The 21,820-nt window shown below is 43.9% G+C and overlaps 1 protein-coding gene across 2 annotated transcripts in view; it reads right to left on the reverse strand.

Moving 5' to 3' along the window:
• Positions 1–21,820, reverse strand: part of LOC126204398 (TBC1 domain family member 4) — a 914,874-nt gene that overhangs the window by 381,407 nt on the left and 511,647 nt on the right. The window contains exon 1 of one of the 2 annotated variants that reach the window (XM_049938771.1): positions 8,604–8,735. The exons of the other annotated variant lie outside the window; for it this stretch is intronic. Coding sequence (XP_049794728.1) covers positions 8,604–8,699 — 96 coding nt within the window. The 5' untranslated portion in view covers positions 8,700–8,735. Of the gene's footprint in view, positions 1–8,603; positions 8,736–21,820 lie in introns of those variants that run through there. 2 annotated transcript variants of the gene reach the window in all.

Consider the following 21,820-nt stretch of genomic DNA (forward strand, 5'->3'; position numbering starts at 1 on the left):
GTGTGGCAGCATCTCAAGTTAGTATACACTAACACGAGAAGTCGCAATCTGTATATCGCCAACCATATCGTCACTGATCGAGAGAACTGTAAAGCTTTCCTAAAAACCTATTGGCCCAAATTCCTGCAAGACGTCATACATCATGTCTGGAGGCCTACGAGAAAGACAGTCCGCGGCGCGTACGTCATGAAGATAGCCTGCGCTCCCTCGCTCTCTCACTCCAGCAGACAAACTACGTTTCTACACCTGTTAACTGGGAACTAGGTGTGTACGTACAAACGAGAATTGCGTCTTCTACAGGAATCCGCTATTACTGAGTCTTACTCTTATTAGTCCTACAACGATCGGAAGTCCGTAGGTCTACTTATAATTTGTTACGGCTGTACTGGGGTACAATAAAATTAAAATCGTGCCAAAAAGATTATCAATTGCATAAGGCACCAATTGTTGTATGAAACGAGGGCTGTTAAGCAGAAGAGAGCGAATGCTGTAAAAAAGCCGTTATACCATCTACATCGATTATTGGTCGAAATTAAATTTTGTTCTAGGAGGCCTATATGGCTGAGCGGTTCTAGGCGCTACAGTCTGGAACCGCCGACCGCTACGGTCGCAGGTTCGAATGCCTCCGGCATGGACGTGTGTGATGTCCTTAGGTTAGTTAGGTTTAAGTAGTTATAAGTTCTAGGGGACTGATGATCCCAGAAGTTAAGTCCCATAGTGCTCAGAGCCATTTGAACCATTTTTTTTGTTGTAGTTCTGTTAATCAGTAAGACTTCATAGCAGCAGATTAAAGGAGAAGATATATTTCTCGTCAGTACGTACACGCCCAGCTGCGAGTTAACAGATCTAGAAACTCATTTCGTCTGCTGAGCTCAGCGAGCGAGCGAGTTCAGGCCTACCTTCATGACGTACGCTTCGCGGCCAGTCTTCCTCGTGGACCTCGTCATGCCTCGACACACGATCGGGCAACACATGCACGCTCCTTTTATCCCAAAGTTCAATGAAGTGACACACAGTCGCACAAAATGCGCTATACGCATTCCGTACCGCAATGCCGTCTGCGCTTGCTAGCAATATTCCGTTATCCCTTTCTTCTCCGTCCGTAAGACAGCTTCTCGGCAGACGTGAAGTTACTGGTAATATCTCCTAACCTACGATCTGCTCGCACTACTCTAAAGCCCGTCTCACACGGAGCAGGATTCGCCGCAAGTTTGCGAGATGGCGTGCATACCTGCCGGCTTGCAGGGAAAGGAGCCGGCTATCTTCCATGCCGAAGCTCTCCCACGGTGCAAGATCGGCAGCTAGTTGTGTTGTGATCGGCTGCATCTTGTATCGAACGAGATGGCTGCTTCAGGTATAGATGTTCAGAGCAAACTGGCGTTATTAGCTGTTTTGGTGCTAAACGATGCAGAAATGCATGCTAATGAAAGAAGAAGAAAGAAAGAATGGACGAGAAACTGGATTAAGAGGAGACAAGCTGGAAAAGGTGTGCTCTCCATGCTTCATAAAGAATTGAGGTTAGTTCGCATAACACCTACGTTTGTTTGAAAAGTATCACCATTTCATTACTGTTTGACTTTATAAATATACCAATAATGACTGTTATATACGACTTCATTTTATAGGATAGAAGATCGTACATCCTTTGCAAATTTTATACTAATGGTCGAACAAGACACACGGCACTTGCAACTCTTTCGAGTGCTTCTGCACGCAAGTGTTTATTATAATAGTTTGCGCTTTTCACGACGTACAGACACTGTTCTTCCCTGTAAGTACATATCAATGCTTCAATCGCTTCCTTGGACCACTGCGGTGCCATTATTTAATAATTATAAGAACTTCTTACCGCACCTCACAACAGCAGAAAAGCGACTATCAACAAAAGCTTCCCGCCCAAGCTTTCCGCATCTGACGTCACAAACGAAACGTCTCATGATTGGCCAACGCTGGTAGTACGCAGGGAACCTTACAAGTAAAATAGCACCGGACCTATCCTGGAAATCTTGCAAGGTTCCCAGCAAGGTAGCCCGCTAGCAGACGACGGAGCCCGCAAGGTAGCCGTCGCGCGAGCCAGCAACGAAACTTACAGCGAATCTTGCTCCGTGTGAGACGGGCTTAATGTTGCCGGCACTGAGCACGATGACGTTCTAACACTGGTTCGGCAGCCAGCATCCGCTGCCTTCCAAATGTCTATCGTCCCCGTCGGTGCCTCAGAGCGTCTGCGTGCACGCTTTCGTAGCTGCAACGGATGATTAACACGGCTGCACGCGCTCGAAACTTTTACTGTTGTCTTGCATGTCGGGAACTGCCAGAAGGTGTCCTGAAGAACAATAACTTAAAGTCACAGCTTCGCACAGGCAGTTATGTCTGAAACGTGCTGTACAGAAAGCCACTGCCTGTTACGTCACGTCCATTAACGGCAAGTGACACGTGTTTCGTCGAACACTGCGTCATGAAAATTATAATCGAAAACTTGCGTGTATTGGTTCAAATGGCTCTGAGCACTATGGGACTCAACTGCTGAGGTCATTAGTCCCCTAGAACTTAGAACTAGTTAAACCTAACTAACCTAAGGACATTACAAACATCCATGCCCGAGGCAGGATTCGAACCTGCGACCGTAGCGGTCTTGCGGTTCCAGACTGCAGCGCCTTTAACCGCACGGCCACTTCGGCCGGCCTTGCGTCTATTGTTTCGGATGCTAATCGAAAGACATTGCCATTAAAACAATTCGTCACGTCGCACTGAAATCTTCTCACCCGTTCTGCAATAAATTTTTTCGCTCCTACATAACTGACAAAATCAGTTTTTCGTTTCTAATAACGTAAGAACTATGAGGGTTTCTCTGTTCTTTTCTCTATTAGTTGTTTTATAATGGACACCTTGTTGATGCAACATCTGTCCTTTCTAAAAACCGTTCTGTTCATATGAAAGAGTGTACTAACAAAAACCGACATAGCACCTATAGACTATGTGAAGCCGTTTGGCAGTTTCGATGAAACACTTCGCTTGAACATGATGGAAGAAAGAGGATACGTGAGGAATACAAAGATACAAATAAAATAAAAATACAGACCAAAACGATCTCTTCAGAAAGTGATCATTTTTAGTTCACACTCGTTTGAAAACACCATACCACACACAAACACACACTTCTTTATTCGCTGATGACAAGTTACTCACAGATGACGATGAAAATACGTGGTCGTGTTGAAAAGCAGTTCCTCCGAATTTTCTACGTGAACACTCTTAAAGCTTTATTGATAAAACTAGCGATATTAACATGCTACAACTTCATTCTTCATATCTACGTATTTATTTCTCAACGCAGGGGCCTAGTCACCCTGGTGAGATACATATCTCTCTGAACGGCAGACCATTTCGTTGATACTGTCGGCCACTGTCCATTCAGGACTTGAATGAACTGTGACAGGAGCCCGAACAACAGGTGTAGGCGTTCTAGGGCAGTTATATACACATTGAAATACTGCACTGATAATGGCTACTTACTAGCCGAAATCTGGACCTGCTTTAATAAAGCTAGAAAAGAAAGAACGATTGATTGGTGCTCTCTATCATTTCGAAATACAGTCTACTAATTCTCACAGAACATCAGCAACAAAAACAGATTTCAAATGTAATAAACAAGTAAAAAGGGTTATCTTCTTTTGTCTTAAATTTTCTGAGCTATTGTGACACCATGGGCTTACTCGTTCACTTACAAAATGTAAAACTATAGTTTGGGTAAATTTTACCTCACTATTTTGTGAATTTTAACAACATAAAATTAACAGGAAAATTTGTTTGTTTCTCTGGTATTCTTCCTACGAAATTGCTGTTCTGGTCAGGCTTAAAATGAGATCGATTTGTAAAGGCAATTAATTTATGCGTAACACTTGCAAAAGTCTTTTCTCTGAATACCCCCACGAGAAAGTTTAAATTGATAAAGTTAATTAGACAAACGACTATGATGGTAGCGTCATAGCCAAGTGAACGGAGACCAAAAGGTCTAATATCGCAAATAATACGTGCAGTTGCAAATTTTTTTTTACAGTGTAGGAGGAAATGCTAAAAATCCTGACCAGTGGGGGTAAGTGTCATGGTGGGGTTGCGTTTGCAGGCCACTTCCGTACATTTTTCTTAAATTTGTATCTGTATCTACATGCACATCTACATTCATTCGCAAACCACTGTTTGGTGAGTGGGGAGGGGTACACTGCATCACTACTAGTCATTTGCTTTCTTGTTCGACATGCATAGAACAATTCTATAAGCCTCCGTATGAGCACTAATTTCTCGTACCTCATCTTCGTGGTCCTTACGCGATATGTACGTTGGCGGCAGCAGAGTCGTTCTGCAGTCAGCCTCAAATGCCGAAAGAACGTCGCCTTCCCTCCAGTGATTCCCATTTGAATTTACGATGCACCTCGGTAATACCTGCGTGTTTTTCGAACCTACCGGTAACGAACCTAGCAGCTCACCTCTGAATTCCTTCGACGTCTTCTTTTAATCGGAACTGGTAGAGATACCAAACACTGGAACAGTACTAAAGAATAGGTCGCACCAGCGTCCTATATGGGGTCTCCTTTACAGATGAAACACACTTCCCTATAATTCTCCCTATAAGCCGAAGTCGACCATTCGCCTTTCCTACTACAACCCTCACATTCTCGTCGCATTTCACATCGTTTAGCAACGTTACGACCAGATATTTAAACGACGTGACTTTGTCAAGCAGGAGACAACTAATACCGTATCGGAGCATTAGGGGTTTCTTTTTCCCATCCATTCGCATTAACTTACATTTTTCTACATTTAGAGCTAGCTGCCTTTCATCACAACAACTAGAGATTTTGTCGAAATCGTCTTGTAAACAATAACTCGAAAGCTGCGGGCTCATTCGGAAACTTATTCCACTACAAAATGAAACTACATTAATTTCCTACGAAAGAGATCATATTCAGTTTTTCTCTAGGACCAACAATTTGCACACAGAGAGCGGGAGAACCGAAAAACGCACAGACCGCGCATGCGTTGCACCTTGTATGGTTGTGGTAGTTTCCCCGACTTCATGGACTGCAAGGGTGCTATACCAAGTTGTACGACTCGACATGCTCTACAACGCAGTGTCACGTTGTAAGCCGCCAGGAGTCTCCAACTAGGGCTGTTGATAGAATATCGATACCTTTCCGAAAACATCAATATACAACAGCGATATTTTCTCCCCCAATATATCGATATCGAAATGGCAATCTCGCGTGCCGATACTTTAATTTTATATTATATTTTTTTCACAATTTTGGGTACATATTTGAAGTTGTTCTTTTGAATTGTAGTAGAACATAATTTTACTTTCACTGTGTGAAGGAGTCTTACTACTTTTTGAGCTTTCCACACGTCCAATCTTTCTCTCTGACTGTGTGAAGCAAGTATACGTGGCGCAAAAGAAGAAGTCAGATTGCACTGGGAGGTGACGGTGTGAGTGAAATAAGATTTCCGAACGCGGAGAAATAACACAACAGTTGCGTTAAAAACAATTTTTAACGCAAGTGGTGTGCTATTTCTTCACATCGACATTCTTCGAAAACAGTTGCTGAAAATGATGAACAAAATCTAAATGACGACATTGGTCTTTGCATTGGGCGGAGACGTGTGAGGGAAACGCTGACGTAATCGGCGTTTGGCGGTGCGAACAGAAATTGCAGCGTTTAGCTTCACCACTACAGTTGTAAGGTCGCTGGCGTCGACAGAAATGAAAACAGGGAAGGCGACATGAAGTCTTCCGGACGAAACCGAACGATGGACCAATTGGACACCTTTTATTGTGCCACTCACACAATTACCTTTGTCAACAAAGTGGTTATCGCCAAGCGCGAAAGTGCATTGTTTTCGTTTAAGTTCTTGCTGTAAGGAGGATAGGCAGGCTCCTAGCTTGCTGATGTGCAGCATATCTAATATACAGCTATGTCTTTACGATTTGCAGCCGATATTTTTATAAGCAGCAACGTCGGTATCTTTCTCCACCGATATATCGGCGCTTTTTCTGTGTATCGAGATCCAGTAATGATATTTTTTTAAATATCGATGTATCGGATTCACGATATTTTTAAAAATATTAACAGTCCTACCTCCAACACGCCGCCCACTAGTCGCATACCGCCAAAAGCAAATATCAATGCGGTCCAAAAAATATTTCATTTATGTAAAGTTACGATAAGTTGAATATTTTGAATTTGAAACTCGTGCCACACGATTCTAGTGTCTCACTGGTCCGTTCCGTTTTCAACACTGCCGGCCATGCTCTACTTCAGTCATCGAGAGTCGCATTCTTTTAACTGGTCAGTCCGACACACGCACTGGTCTGTTATCTTACAGCTGCTTCAGTTGCAACTACGAGAGACTTCGCGATGTACAAAGAAATTAATTTGTGGAAATACAAGGAAGTTCTCTGTTACTTTTCTGCAGTTGTGATGATAAACATTTTTCACCACTGTGCTGGCGTAAGCTGTCGCCAGCACACTGGTCGGCAAAGATGTAGCGCGAAGATCGATTGTAGGCGCTGGGTCAAGCACGCCTACCACCAGAGGGGCCAGAGACACACTGACAAGCAACACGCCGCCAACGCCATCTCGACAGCAAGTACTGAGGCCGCCACCACCGGCCGGAGGGCATCACTGATTCACTCTCAATCCACTGACTCACACTCCAGTTTGGCGTTTGCAGTTCGATCGCAGAGCCGGTGCAATCGTCTCAGGCCACGAGAATGCACAGCGATCAGAGAACTGAGACAGAAGTCTGTAACTGCAAGGTTACCGATCTTGACTGCAAGAGAACTATTGCTGATGAGCACAACACATGTGCTCTTTCTTCCTTATGTTACAAGACACGACGCTGGCGACAGTGATACTACAACTGTGATTCTGATCGGTAGAAGATGGAAATGCTGATATGGATTGAATTGCAAACGTCTTGTACCTACCATTACCGTAATTCTGGTGGTATCTGCGATGGCCGATGGCCTCCCCCCCCCTTTTTTTTTCTCAGCACTTACAGGTAAGGTAAAGGGCTGACAGCCCTGTTGTTTCCATCATACTACACTTAGGTTATATGTACGAAGGTCACTCCAAAAGAAATGCACACTATATTTTTTAAAATCCATCTTTTATTCTACATGTTTGAAAGTTTTACAGTGTGTAGATACATCCTTTAGGAACAATATTTTCATTTCTTCACAGAATTTCCATCCCTCTCAACTGCCTTACGCCATCTTGGAACCAGCGCCTGTATACCCGCACGGTAAAATTCTGGATCAACCTGTTGGGAGCCACTGTTTGGCAGCGTGCACGAGGGAGTCATCTTCTTCAAACCTTGTTCCACGAAGAGAGTCTTTCAGTTTCCCAAAGACATGATAGTCGCATGGAGCCAGGTCAGGACCGTAAGGCGCGTGTTTCAGTGCTGTCCATCCGAGTTTTGTGATCGCTTCCATGGTTTTTTTGACTGACATGTGGCCGTGCATTGTCGTGCAACAGCAAAACATCCTGCTTTTGCCGATGTGGTCGAACACGACTCAGTCGAGCTTGAAGTTTCTTCAGTGTCGTCACATATGCATCAGAATTTAGGGTGGTTCCACTTGGCATGATGTCCGCAAGCAAGAGTCCTTCGGAATCGAAAAACACCGTAGCCGAAACTCTTCCAGCAGAAGGTGTGGTTTTGAATTTTTTTTTCCTTGGGTGACTTTGCATGATGCCACTCCATTGATTGCCTCTTCGTCTGTGGTGAAAAATGATGGAGCCATGTTTCATCACCTATCACAGTTCTTCCAAGAAATTCATCTCCACCATTCTCGTACTGTTCCAAAAGTTCGCTGCATTCATTTTTTCTTGTTTCTTTGTGAGCCAATGTCAACATCCTGGGAACCCACCTGGCACAAACCTTTTTTAACGCCAACACTTTCAGTATTCTGCAAACACATCCTTCCCCTACCCCAACGTAGCGTGACAATTCGTTCACTGTGATGCGTCTGTCAGCAGTCACCAATTCGTTACCTCCCTGCAAATTGTCTGGAGTGTGTGTAGTACGAGGCCTGCTGCTGCTGCTGCGAGGACAATCCTCAATACTGCCGTGCCAGTTTTCATCACGTAACCTGCTTGCCCACCGAGTAACTGTACTGCGATCGACAGCAGCATCTCCGTACACCTTTTTCAACCTCTTGTGGATGTTTCCCACTGTCTCGTTTTCACAGCACAGGAATTCTATGAGAGCACGTTCCTTCTGACGAACGTCAAGTGTAGCAGCCATCTTGAAGACAAGCTGTGACGGCGCCACTCACGGGGACAGTTTGAACTAAGTTTGAAAACAAGTGGGAAGGATGTATCTGCACACTGTAAAACTTTCACACATGCCGAATGAAAACTGTATTTTTTCAAAAATCGTGTGCATTTCTTTTGGAGTGACCCTCGTACATCCACTACCGTTTTCCGTATCCCAGACAACCCCCTCCGTAGGATGTAGGGAATACGAGTGACGTGACGTGATGTGACGTCACGTGAGAGGGGACGTCAGGGGAGGGAATAAGACGACAGAGGCAGGCAGCCACTCACCGAGACACACTTCCGGAGGCGGCGAGGCTCCTGCGGGATACGGAAGCGCACCACCCGGCCCCCCAACGTGACGGGGGGCTGCATGTGGACAGCCATGCTGCGGTTGCCTTCTACCGACTACCTGCTAGCGGCTGCAGCCTTCGTCGCCACTGCCACACGCACAGGTGGCGTCGCGGCGGCCGGGCGGGAGGCGCCGAAGCCCAGCGATCGGCGCCGCTGCCTGGCTTCCCCCACTAATACACCAGGCGAGCCCGCCTGCCTTAAAGCGACCACCGTCGCCCGACACGCAGCTGTCTGCGTTCCCCCACGTGTCTCGCCCTCGCGGGGACAGAACCGCGCTACTGGGCACGTTTTATATCCGGGGTGAACAAGTTGTCAAATGAAACTTCCTGACAGATTAAAACTGTGCCAGACCTAGACTCGAACTCGGGAGTTTGCCTTTCGCGGGCAAGTGCTCTACCAACTGAGCTACCCAAGCAAGACTCACGACCCGTCCTCCGAGCTTCAAATCTACCAGTACCTCGTCTGGCAAAGTCCCGAGTTCGAAGCTCGGTCTGGCACACAGTTTTAATCTGTCAGGTAGTTTCATACCAGCGCACACTCCGCTGCAGAGTGAAAATCTCATTCTGCAAACATCCCCTAGGCTGTGGCTAAGCCATGTCTCCGCAATGTCCTTTCTTAAAGGAGTGCTAGTTCTGCAAGGTTTGCAGAAGAGCTTCTGTGAAGTTTGGAAGGTATAAGACGACGTACTGGCAGATTTGAAGCCGTGAGTCGTGCTTGGGTAGCTCAGTTGGTAGAGCACTTGCCCGCGAAACGCAAAGTCCCGAGTTCGATTCTCGGTCCAGCACACAGTTTTAATCTGTCAGGAAGTTTGCCGGCCGGAGTTGCCGAGCGGTTGTAGGCGCTTCAGTGTGGAACCGAGCGACCGCTACGGTCGCAGGTTCGAATCCTGCCTCGGGCATGGATGTGTGTGATGTAATTAGGTTACTTAGGTTTAAGTAGTTCTAAGTTCTAGTGGACTGATGACCTCAGATGTTAAGTCCCATAGTGCTCAGAGCCATTTGAACCATTTTTTTGTCAGGAAGTTTCATATCAGCGCACACTGCACTGCAGAGTGAAAATCTCATTCTGGAAGTTGTCAAATACTATACTTAAGGACAGGCTAGATAAAATGGAAGTTCTCAAATACTATACTTAAGGACGGGCTAGATAAAATGATGTAACATACACTGACGAAAAAACTGATCGCAACTCCAACAAGGAGTTGGGCGACATAAACGAAAGTTGCCAGGCGTGTTTCTACATCTGAAAGTTGATGTCTATTCAAAATTTGCGCCAGTCGCGTAACAGTGGCATTAGTAGCACCACTATGAGGACGCAAATCAGGTTCGCTTCAAATACACGCTGTAACAGTCGTCAGCGTTGGTTATCTCCGCTGAGATGATGCTGGTGAAGAACGCCTTTAAGGCCAAAAATATCCACCGCACTAACTTTAAACCAGGTCGTGTAATATGGCTACGATAAGTTGGATGTTCCTTCTGCGATACTGCAGAAAGACTTGGCAGGAATGTAGCTACTGTACATGACTCCAGGCAGTTGTGGTCACGGGAATGTACGGTCGCAAGACGATCGGGCACCGGATGGCCACGTAGCACTATCGAGAGGGAAGACCATCGTGTACGACATATGGCTCCGGCGCATCAATTAGAGCAGCAGCTGGTACCATATTGACAGAACGAACTGTTACAAACAGGTTACTTCAAGGACAGCTCCGAGCCATGGGCCCCTCTAGTGTGCATTCCAGTGGCGCCAAACAAAAGCCATTTGAGACTTCTGTGGTCTCAAGGGAGAGCTCATTGGAGGCCAGGGTGAAGATCTGCTGTGTTTTGTGATAAAAGCTGACTCGGTGCCAGTAATGGCCGCGTGTGTTAGAAGTAGGCCAGTGGAGGGCCTGCAGCCACTCTCTCTTCGTGCTAGACAAACTGGACCTACACCTGGAGTTAAGGTCTGGATGGCGATTCCTTATGACAGCAGCAGCACTTCCGTTGCTATCCCACGCATCCCGACTGCAAATCTGCACGTCAATCTGGTTATTCGATCTGTTGTGCTGTCATTCATGAACAGCATTCCAGTTGGTGTTTCCCAAAAGGATAAAGCGCACCCATATAGTGTTTTTGTAATGCAGCATGCTCTGCAGAGAGCCGACATGTTTCCTTGGCCTTCTCGATCACCAGATTTGTCTCCCGTCGAGCAAATGTGGGACATCATCACAACTCCAGCGTCATTCGCACTCAGGCAGCAGTAGCCGGCCGAGCCACAAGCAGCAACAGGGACGTAATCGATTTTCTGACTTTTACGAGTTCCCAACCAAGAGCGAATTTTATAATATCATCTGTGTGCTTTAAGAGTTTAGTTTCTAGAGTTTCTGCGTGTTTATTTAATATCCAAAAGCCACAGTTCTCGCGTTTTCGTTTGCGTCAGAAAGTAAACCGATTTTGTGACACATTACAAGTTCCTAATCAGAGGCGAATTATTTAGTTTAACTGAGGGCTTCGGTAATTAGGTTTTTGAATCTCTGCGCATTAATCTAATTTATTACACACTTCCTGCGATTTCGTCAGGGCAACATGTGCCGAAAGTCCGTTTATCTGCATAGCTTAGTTTTCCAGTCTTTAGTATGGACAGGGACTGCGATTGTCGTGTGCGGATGCGAACCGAGTTAGTGACACTTCGCTCTCAGTTTCAGGCTGTGATGGCTTCGGTTACACAGCTTGAGGCTGCAATGGATCGGCACCACTGTTCTGGGCCGGCCGTGGGGATCCAACGGACGTCCAGCACCTCCCGAGTCCTCCGATCGGTCCTCACCGGTGGCCAACCCAGTGACTGCTCGCACTGAGGCTGACCCCTCACCTGTGGTCGAGCTGGAGGTCGCCCCGGGACGTAGCAGGTGGCGAAAGACTTCCCAGGCGGTCGTACATAAGGCCTCCCCGGTTTGTCTGACAAACAGGTTCCAGGTGCTGTCTGTGGCTGACACTTTCGCTGGCACAGATGCTGTCGCCTGTCCTGTTTCAGAGGAAACCTCTCAGCCTGCAAGATCCGGACAATCACAGAGGGTGGGATTATTGGTAATTGGGTGCTCTAACGTTAGGCGCGTTATGGGGCCACTTAGGGACATGGCTGCCAAGAAAAGAAAGAAAACCAATGCGCACTCCGTGTGCATACCAGGTGGAGTCATTCCAAATGTGGAACGGGTCCTCCCGAATGCCATGAAGAGCACAGAGGGCATCCAACTGCAGGTGGTTCCTGAAGTCGGTACCAATGATGTGTGTCACTTTGGATCAGAAGAGATTCTCTGGTTTCGAGCGGCTAACAGAAGTAGTAAAGGCTGCCAGTCTTGTTTGCAAGATGAAAGCAGAGCTGACCATTTGCAGCATAGTCGACAGGACCGATTGCGGAGCTCTAGTACAGAGCCGAGTGGAGGGTCTGAATCAGAGGCTCAGACGGTTCTGTGATCGTGTAGGTTGCATATTCCTCGACTTGCACCAAAGGGTGGTTGGGTTTCGCGTTCCGCTGAATAGGTCAGGTGTCCACTACACGCAGGACGCGGCTACACGGGTACCAGGGGCTGTGTGGCGTGGTTCAAATGGCTGTGAGCACTATGGGACTTAACATCTGAGGCCATCAGTCCCCTAGAAATTAGAGCTACTTAAACTTAACTAACCTAAGGACATCACACACATCCATGCTCGAGGCAGGATTCGAACCTGCGACCGTAGCAGTCGCGCGGTTCTGAACTGAAGCGCCTAGAACCGCTCAGCCACAGCGGCCGGCCTGTGTCGCGTGGACAGGGCGGTTTTTTTAGGTTACAGGGTCTCGCAAAAACACAACAAGGGCTTCAGTCATAAAGGGAGCAGGTCGAACACAGGAAGAAAGTAGATACAGGAACCATCGGTATAACAGTTATAAATTGTCGTACCTGTGTTGGGAAAGTACCAGAGCTCCAAGCGCTAATAGAAAGCACTGATGATCAAATCGTTATAGGCACTGAAAGCTGGCTAAAGCCAGAGAGAAGCTCAACCGAAATTTTTTGCGAAGAACCTAAGGGTGTTCCGATAGCATAGGCTAAACACGGTTGGCGATGGCGTGTTTGTTACTGTTAGAAGCAATTTATCTTGTCGCGACATTATAGTAGATAGTTCCTGTAAATTACTATGGACAGAGGTCATTGCTGGCAACCGGAATAAAATAAAAATTGGATCCTTTTACCGACCTTCCAATTCAGATGACCAGTTGCTGAAAGGTTCAAGGAAAACTTGATTTTGATCCCAAACACGTACCCCACTCTTACGATTATAGTTGGTGGTAATTTTAATTTACCCTCGATATGTTGGCGAAAATACATGTTTAATTCCGGAGGCACGCATAAAACATCATCCGAAATTGTGCTAAACGCATTCTCTGAAAATTATTTCGAGCAACTGGTTCATCAGCCCACGCGAATAGTAAACGGTTGTGAAATCAGACTTGACCTCTTTGTAACAAATAATGCTGAGTTAATAACGAGCATCAAAACTCATACATGGATTAGTGAACACAGCGTTGTCGTATCCAGAATGAATATTGTAACCCCAAATCCTCCAAAAATAAACGAAAAATATACCTATTAAAAAAAGAAAGAAATTCACTTGACGCCTTCTTGAGAGACAATCTCCATTCCTTCGAAATTAATAATATAAGTGTAGCCCAGATGTGGCTTGAATTCAAAGAAAAAGTATCGGCGGCAATTGAGAGATTTATACCAAACAAATTAACAAACGACGGAGCTGATGCTCCTTGGTACACAAAACGGGTCAGAACACTGTTGCAAAAACAACGAAGCAAACATGCCAAATTTAAACTAACGCAAAATCCCCAAGATTGGCGATCTTTTACAGAAGCTCGAAATGTAGCGCGGACTTCAATGCGAGATGCTTATAATAATTTCCACAACGAAACTTCGTATCGAAAGCTGACAGAAAATCCAAAGAAATTCTGGTCGTATGTGAAGTACGTTAGCGGCAAGAAACAATCAATGCCTTCTCTGCGCAATAGCAATTGAGATACTATCGATGACAGTGCTGCCAAAGCAAAGTTACTGAAGACAGCCTTCCGAAATGCCTTCACAAAGGAAGACTAAGTAAATATACCAGAATTCGAATCAAGAACAGCAACATGAGTAACGTAGAAGTAAATGTACTCGGAGTTGTGAAGCAACTTACATCACTTAATAAAAGCAAGTCTTCTGGTCCAGACTGTATAGCAGTTCGGTTCCTTTCAGAGTATGCTGATGCATTAGCTCCATACTTAACAATCATATACAGCCGCTCGCTTGACGAAAGATCCGTACACAAGACTGGTAAGTTGCACAGGTCACACCAATATTCCAGAAAGGTCGTGGCAGTAATCCACTTAATTACAGGCCCATATCATTAACGTCGATATGCAGCAGGATTCTGGAACATATATTGTGTTCGAACATTATGAATTACCTCGAAGAAAACGGTCTATTGACACACAGTCAACATGGGTTTAGGAAACATCGTTCTTGTGAAACACAACTAGCTCTTTATTCGCATGAAGTGACGAGTGCTATTTACAAGGGATTTCAGATCGATTCCGTATTTCTCGATTTCCGGAAAGCTTTTGACACTGTACCACACAAGCGGCTGGTAGTGAAATTGCGTGCTAATGGAATATCGTGTCAGTTATGTGACTGGATTTGTAATTTCCTGGTAGAGAGGTCACAGTTTGTAGTAATTGACGGAAAGTCATCGAGTAAAACAGAAATGATTCCTGGTGTTCCTCAAGGTAGTGTTATAAGCCCTTTGGTGTTCCTTATCTATATGAATGATTTGGGAGACAATCTGAGCAGCCGTCTTAGGTTGTTTGCAGATGACGCTGTCGTTTAGCGACTAATAAAGTCATCAGAAGATCAAAACAAATTGCAAAACGATTTAGAAAAAATATCTGAATGGTGCGAAAATTGGCAGTTCACCATAAATAACGAAAAGTGTGAGGTCGTCCACATGAGTGCTAAAAGGAATCCGTTAAACTTCGGTTACACGATAAATCATTCTAATCTAAAAACCGCAAATTCAAATAAATATTACAATTACAAACAACTTAAATTGGAAGGAACACACAGAAAATGTTGTGGGGAAGGCTAACCAAAGACTGCGTTTTACTGGCAGGACACGTAGAAAATGTAACAGATCTACTAAGGAGACTGCTGCGCAGTGTGGGATCCTTACCAGATAGGACTGACGGAGTATATTGAAAAAGTTCAGAGAAGGGCAGCACGTTTTGTATTATCGCGAAATATGGGAGAGAGTGTCACAGAAATGATAAAGGATTTGGGCTGGACAAGATTAAAAGAAAGGCGTTGTTCGTTACGACGGAATCTTCTCACGAAATTTCTAATTGCCAACTTTCTCCTCCGAGTGCGTAAATATTTCATTGACACCGACCTACATAGGGAGAAACGATCACCATGATAAAATAAGGGAAATCAGAGATCGTACGGAAAGATATAGGTGTTTGTTCTTTCCGCGCGCTAAACGAGATTGGAATAATAGAGGCATGGATGTGTGTGATGTCTTTAGGTTAGTTAGGTTTAAGTAGTTCTAAGTTGTAGGGGACTGATGACCACTGCAGTTAAGTTCCATAGTGCTCAGAGCCATTTTTTTTTGGAATAATAGATAATTGTGAAGGTGGTTCGATGAACTCTCTGCCAGGCACTTAAATGTGATTTGCAGAGTATCCATGTTGATGTAGATTCTCATACAGCATTAACCGCCCCTGTACTGCTGGACCAAGTGCAACAGGTACAGCACTCCATCCCACGAACTGACATCTGTCACGTGAACAACTCAATAATCTGGCGGTCGCACCGGTTGTTAGTGCACCAGCTTTTCACGTTTGCAATAGCTTACCTCGCGCTTACATCATGCTGTAATCTTCTAATCTAAATTACTTAATTATGTTCCCTAGACAAAGGTATTCCCGAAATTTCATTACTCCACAGTAACTATGTTTCGATGTTGCGATATTTTTCCCGTCAGAGAAAATGCTCTCAGCAGAGCCCGATCACGGAGCTGTAAACAAAGTAAGAAAATGAAAATTCGTAAGATAACGGCCGTTCATCGACTGGCTAAGTGAGACATGGCTCTTCAAGGTCGGTATTGCAGTCTGCGCGTGATGGAGATGCCAGTCCTGAAATGCTCTTTTTTCTGATGAGACATAACTGAATTTATCGCCGGAGATGACCTAGTAATACGATCGTCGTCTCATAAGGCTCATCAAGAGCTTCTGCACGATGTGAAAACAGGGCGTGGTGTGCAGTTAGTGCAACACGAATCACTGGACCGACGTTTTACGAGCGGATCATTACATCTGATCAGTACATGAAGCATGTACTGCAATTTTTTGTTCAGAGAACCGACAGCTAATGAAGAGACCAATGATTATTTCATACAGAAGAACGTAAGAGCACACATGAACTTTCCATTCAAGACGTACTACGTGGTGTTAGGTTTTGTTGACAGGAACTATGCGCAGATATTAACACAACAATTAATTTGATCACAAGTGAGAAGGGTAATATAATTATATTCCTAATCTATACTTGTAAAATATGCGTCTTTACAAGTAGAGAAATTACGCTAGTGTGACACTTTAGTACCTTCGATTGATAGCGGTATTGACACATAAGGTCTCAGACTTATAATTAAGTCGAAGTATAGTTGTTTGTGAGCTGTCAGTCGTGGTTCGAATGTGACATTTTTCAACTCTTGAAAGGTTGAACGCAGTGTATAACTTTATGGATAGTCTGAACAATGTTTAAATTGTAATACGTTGAGTTCAGTAGTCGAGTTCCAGTTTTTGGCAGCATGCAGAACGAACTGGAAAATGATGTAAACGTCCATACGTACACAATAATTGTTTAAGTCTTTTAAGTTCTTTATAAGATACTGTAAGGTGTACCACTTTTGATCGTTGTATTTTTACGAACGCCTGTTTACGTTTGTAACCAAGTTCCTGATGGTGGCTAGAAACAATCAAAATCAGTAGCAGTAATGATTTCTAGAGCAGCTGCCGTTGGTCCAACATGGGTTCGATAAATGTCCGCAAGCTGTGGGTCACCAACTACTGAAAATAATTACATCATTCTTTCGACAGCTACTTGAAGCTTATTTCCACGCTTTTATGTCCACGTACATTAAGGATAGGTGACATAATACCCGAGCCCGTAGGATATAAACGTTCTAATACGACTATAAGCCTTTATCACATGGAGCAGTAGAAACATAACGCGCTTGAGATCTCAGCTGCAGTGTAGTTGATTTGTTGCGCAAAATCCGGCCCCGCACAGCGCGACAGACAAAGATAAAATTTATCTAGGTTTGAAATTTCAGCTCTTTCGTATATCAGTGTCGTACGCAGCGCTGTCTGCGTCTAATAATAAAACAACCACAACCGGCGGGCACTAGTGCGGCCGCGAACGTCCACAATAGGTGGAATCTCTGTCGGAAGCATTGATGTTCTGTCGGGTGCAGGATCGTATCTGGAGACTGCTCTGGTCTGTTACAGACAAGCATTTCATGTCCATGCCGAGTTTCCGCTACAGAGCTATGGTACTCCATTACGAACAAAAGGAACAATTCAAATTCATTTGTAGCATTTTTACGAGCCTTCAACCGTGCTCCTGGAATTGTATTAATGATACGTCCATTTATTTGTATGAACGACACTTCAGGGGTCTCTACGGTATGGCACGAGCGCTGTAATTAGCCAGAGGACGCGCTCAGCGTCTTGCACAGTGAGAGCGACGATATAAAAAGTTTATACTGGTGGAATTAATGTCACTTTTGTATGTGTCACGGTTGATATGTAACACACGGCACATCAATACTAACGCTTCGTTGCTTCTGCTTTCATTACTGGCTTAGGGGGAAACCAACTTTCACATCTGCGGGTTGGGGTGCATAGAACTGATAACCTTAAGCCATTTACAGATAATAAGGGGCATTCACCACCAACCATTGCACCAAATTTCACCTCTGCGATCGCACAGTCCCAGTAATAGTGCTTTGGCTCAAGTTTGAAAACACTTCCTTTCGCCTGAAATCGTGCTGAAACCTAAGCGTTATGTTTTCGATTTTCTAAGTCTAAAAAACAGATACTAATACAATGTATTACAAATAATACCTTCTGCCTACTAAGACTGGATAGACAGCAAAGGAAATAAATAATGTAGAAATGACCTGGAGTGCTCTTGGTAAGCAAAATAGAACTCTCAAAACGAAGTTCGCCATCAGTTTTTATTACCAGTTTTGTGTTATAACAGTAAGACAGAAAGCATAAAAAAACTAGAGGTTACCCAGTGTGCAATGCAAGTTGGTAATTATTACGAAAGAGAGGGATTAAAACACAAAAGGACCAGGGAAAAAACTGGACTGGAAACCGTAATTATAATCGTTGGTTGGTTGTTTTGGGGAAGGAGACCAGACAGCGAGGTCATCGGTCTCATCGGATTAGGGAAGGATGGGGAAGGAAGTCGGCCGTGCCCTTTCAAAGGAACCATCCCGGCATTTGCCTGGAGCGATTTAGGGAAATCACGGAAAACCCAAATCAGGATGGCCGGACGCGGGAATGAACCGTCGTCCTCCCGAATGCGAGTCCAGTGTCTAACCACTGCGCCACCTCGCTCGGTAATTATAATTGTAATGGAAGAAAAATGAATGTGTTCACTGGTGTGATACACTGAACATTTGGAAAAATTCAGACGTGATACCAGTCTTTATTAAAAGCCAAAGAAACGAAATTATAGAATACTTTGTCTCCGAAAGTCTGCGTATAAAGTAGTTACAGGAATAATTTATAACCGTATAAAACCGTAACAGAGACTGTGCTATCAGATGGAGAAAGCGAAGTCTCGAAAGGTTTTTAATGAAATAATTAAACTTTTATCGCAGTAAGAATTTTAGAGAAACGACGAGAAGCCAATATGAAAACACACAATTTTCATTGACTTCGAAAAATTTTTTTGTATGAGCAGGAGGAAACGGTGATATATAATGACTAAAACTGTACGTCCTACACATCTTATTGAAGCGATAGAAAGCGTATACAAGAACAAAAAATAATAATAGAAGTTGACAATAAGAAAACTGGAGAAAACACTATCAATAAGGGACTTAAAAAAGATTGTGGTCTGTCATTACTCTTATTTAATGTGTGTACAGGAATGGTCAATATCCAGCATATGAGAGGACCGATCAAAAGTCTGTTACAGTGAAAATGCGCTCTAAAACCTTTAAGAGTTGTGATCACTGCTTCAGCCTCGATACGGCGAAGGAAATCTCTTCTACTGCAAGCTCTGTGCTTCCCATATTTTAGGAGGAGATAGTATGGACGAAAACAAGAAGAAAACTGTCTATTAAACATGGGCTCTAAAGCGCATACCTTAAAGGCTATGACCACTTTTTTCACGTACAAGAGGTGTGTTTCACAGCAGCGAAGATGGACAAGTGCTCATAGCTCTTAATGTATGGATTTTGGAGCCCATATTTACTTTTGAGCTTCGATAGATGATTTCTGTCATTCCCTGAACAGTCACCATTCCTCCAAGGACGCCCTGCAGAAATAATCTGATTAATATCTGCAGACAGGAAGTAAATATGGGTATTAGGGCCATAGAAACAGGGAATAAATGTGATAATATCGTTTCGTACGCAGATGGTCCAACAAAAAAAAAAGAGTGTATAAATTAGGAAAAGAAAATATAAGCTTAATGTATCAATAAATAAAACTAAAATCATGATTCATCATGGGAATTACCCCATCCGCTCAAAAAGAAAAAGAGACAATACCTCGCTTCGGCGGGTCTTTAGCTTTACATTTTCACAACGTGATATAAAGTATGATATCGACAAGAACACAGAAAATAAGATTAATAAATATCAATCAATATGCGGACAGATAAGCAAGCCGGCCGGGGTGGCCGAGTGGTTCTAGGCGTTACAGTCTGGAACCGCGCGACCGCTACGGTCGCAGGTTCGAATCCTGCCTCGGGCATGGATGTGTGTGATGTCCATAGGTTAGTTAGGTTTAAGTAGTTCTAAGTTCTAGGGGACTGAAGACCTCAGAAGTTAAGTCCCATAGTGCCCAGAACCATTTGAACAGATAAGCAACACACACCAAAACAAAATACGGAAGGACACAAAATGAATGGAAGTGTGTTCGGGATATATATATATAGGGTGCTGTAAAATTCCCTTCACAAACTTCTGGCACTTTAAGAGAGATTGAGTACACAATATTCTGAATTGGAACCGTTGTCCGGAAACGTACAGTTTTCGTGCTACATTAGTTTGAAAACATGTTTGCTAGTTGGTATTTTAGATTAGATTAGTACTTGTTCCATAGATCATGAATACGACACTTCGTAATGATGTGGAACGTGTCAGGTTAATAAAAGGTGTCTATACAAGATATTACATTACACAAAATATTACATGACACTTCATATTTCTTTTTTTGTGGGCGTTGGGGAAATTACCCACTTATTATATCCAAAAATTCATCTAAGGAGTAGAAGGAGTTGCCATTAAGAAATTCTTTTAATTTCCTTTTAAATGCTATATGGCTATCTGTCAGACTTTTGATGCTATTACGTAAGTGACCAAAGACTTTCGTGGCAGCATAATTTACCCCTTTCTGAGCCAAAGTTAGATTTAACCTTGAGTAGTGAAGATCATCCTTTCTCCTAGTGTTGTTGCCGTGTACACTGCTATTACATTAGAATTCATTCGGATTGTTAATAACAAATTTCATAAGTGAATATATATATATTGTGAGGCTACAGTGAAGATCCCTAGCTCTTTAAATAAGTGCCCGCAGGATGATCTTGGATAAGCTCCAGCAATTATTCTGATTACACGCTTTTGTGCAATGAACACTGTTTTACTCAATGAAGCGTTACCCCAGAATATGATGCCCTAGGAAAGCATAGAATGAAAAGAGGCTTGGTAACCTAATTTACTCAGATGTATATCGCCAAAATTTGCAATGACCCTAATAGCATAAGTAGCTGAACTTAAACGTTTCAGCAGATCCTCAGTGTGTTTTTTCCAGTTCAACCCCTCATCAATGCATACACCTAGAAACTTCGAATATTCTACCTTAGCTACCGATTTCTGATCGAAGTCTATATTTATCAATGGTGTCATTCCATTTACTGTGTGGAACTGTATATACTGTGTTTTGTCAAAGTTTAATGAGAGCCCATTTGCAGAGAACCACTTAATGATTTTCTGAAAAACATCGTTTACAATTTCACCAGTTAATTCTTGTCTGTTGGGTGTGATAGCTATACTTGTATCATCGGCAAAAAGTATTCAACAGGGCAGTCATGGTGCGGGACTGGCGACGTCGGATCGACTGATGCCATCTGACGTCTATCGTATCCTACCCCTCTGAGTCTGTGTCTGTGAGTATTAGAGCAACATGGTCGAATACACACTTGCGGAATACACCGACATGATCCTTCTGTACAGCGAAGCTCTCGGTAATGGAAAAGCTGCTCGTCCCCTCTTTCAAGATCTTTCTCCACAACGTCCGGCTATACCCTTTTCGCCACAACTACGCAACGGCTTTGAGACAGGGTGCCTTCACCGTGAGCAGGCGTGACTGTGGCGCTTCAAGGAAACGCCGCACACCCGAACTGGAAGAGGCTGTACTTCGTTACATTGAAGAGAATCTTTTTGTTTCTTTGGTTATTAATGAGTGGAATTATAAAACAAGTGATATACTAGGTCACGCCCAATAAAGAAGTTGTAAAAGTGGTCACTTTACTAACATGTTTTCAAATGGCTGCAGCACGGTAACGGCAGGTTTTCGGACATGGGTTCCAATTCTACCCAGGCCCCTCTACAAGGCTTGGAAGTTTGTAACGGGAATTTTAAAGCACCCTGTAATATAAGGACACGTACGAGACGAGAGCATTAATAATCGGCTAGATATTTGGAGTATTAATGAAAAGATGGAAGAAAATAAAACATTATGAGAAAAGGACGTGCAAAGAGCGAGTGTAGAAAGAATCTCTTGTCAGGTCATGCTTTATCAGCCACGACGAAGAAAGGACGTAGAAAGATCCAGAACGAGGCGGCACTGAAAAG

The sequence above is a fragment of the Schistocerca nitens genome, chromosome 9 (genome assembly GCF_023898315.1).
Source record: "Schistocerca nitens isolate TAMUIC-IGC-003100 chromosome 9, iqSchNite1.1, whole genome shotgun sequence".
Lineage (NCBI taxonomy): Eukaryota > Metazoa > Arthropoda > Insecta > Orthoptera > Acrididae > Schistocerca > Schistocerca nitens.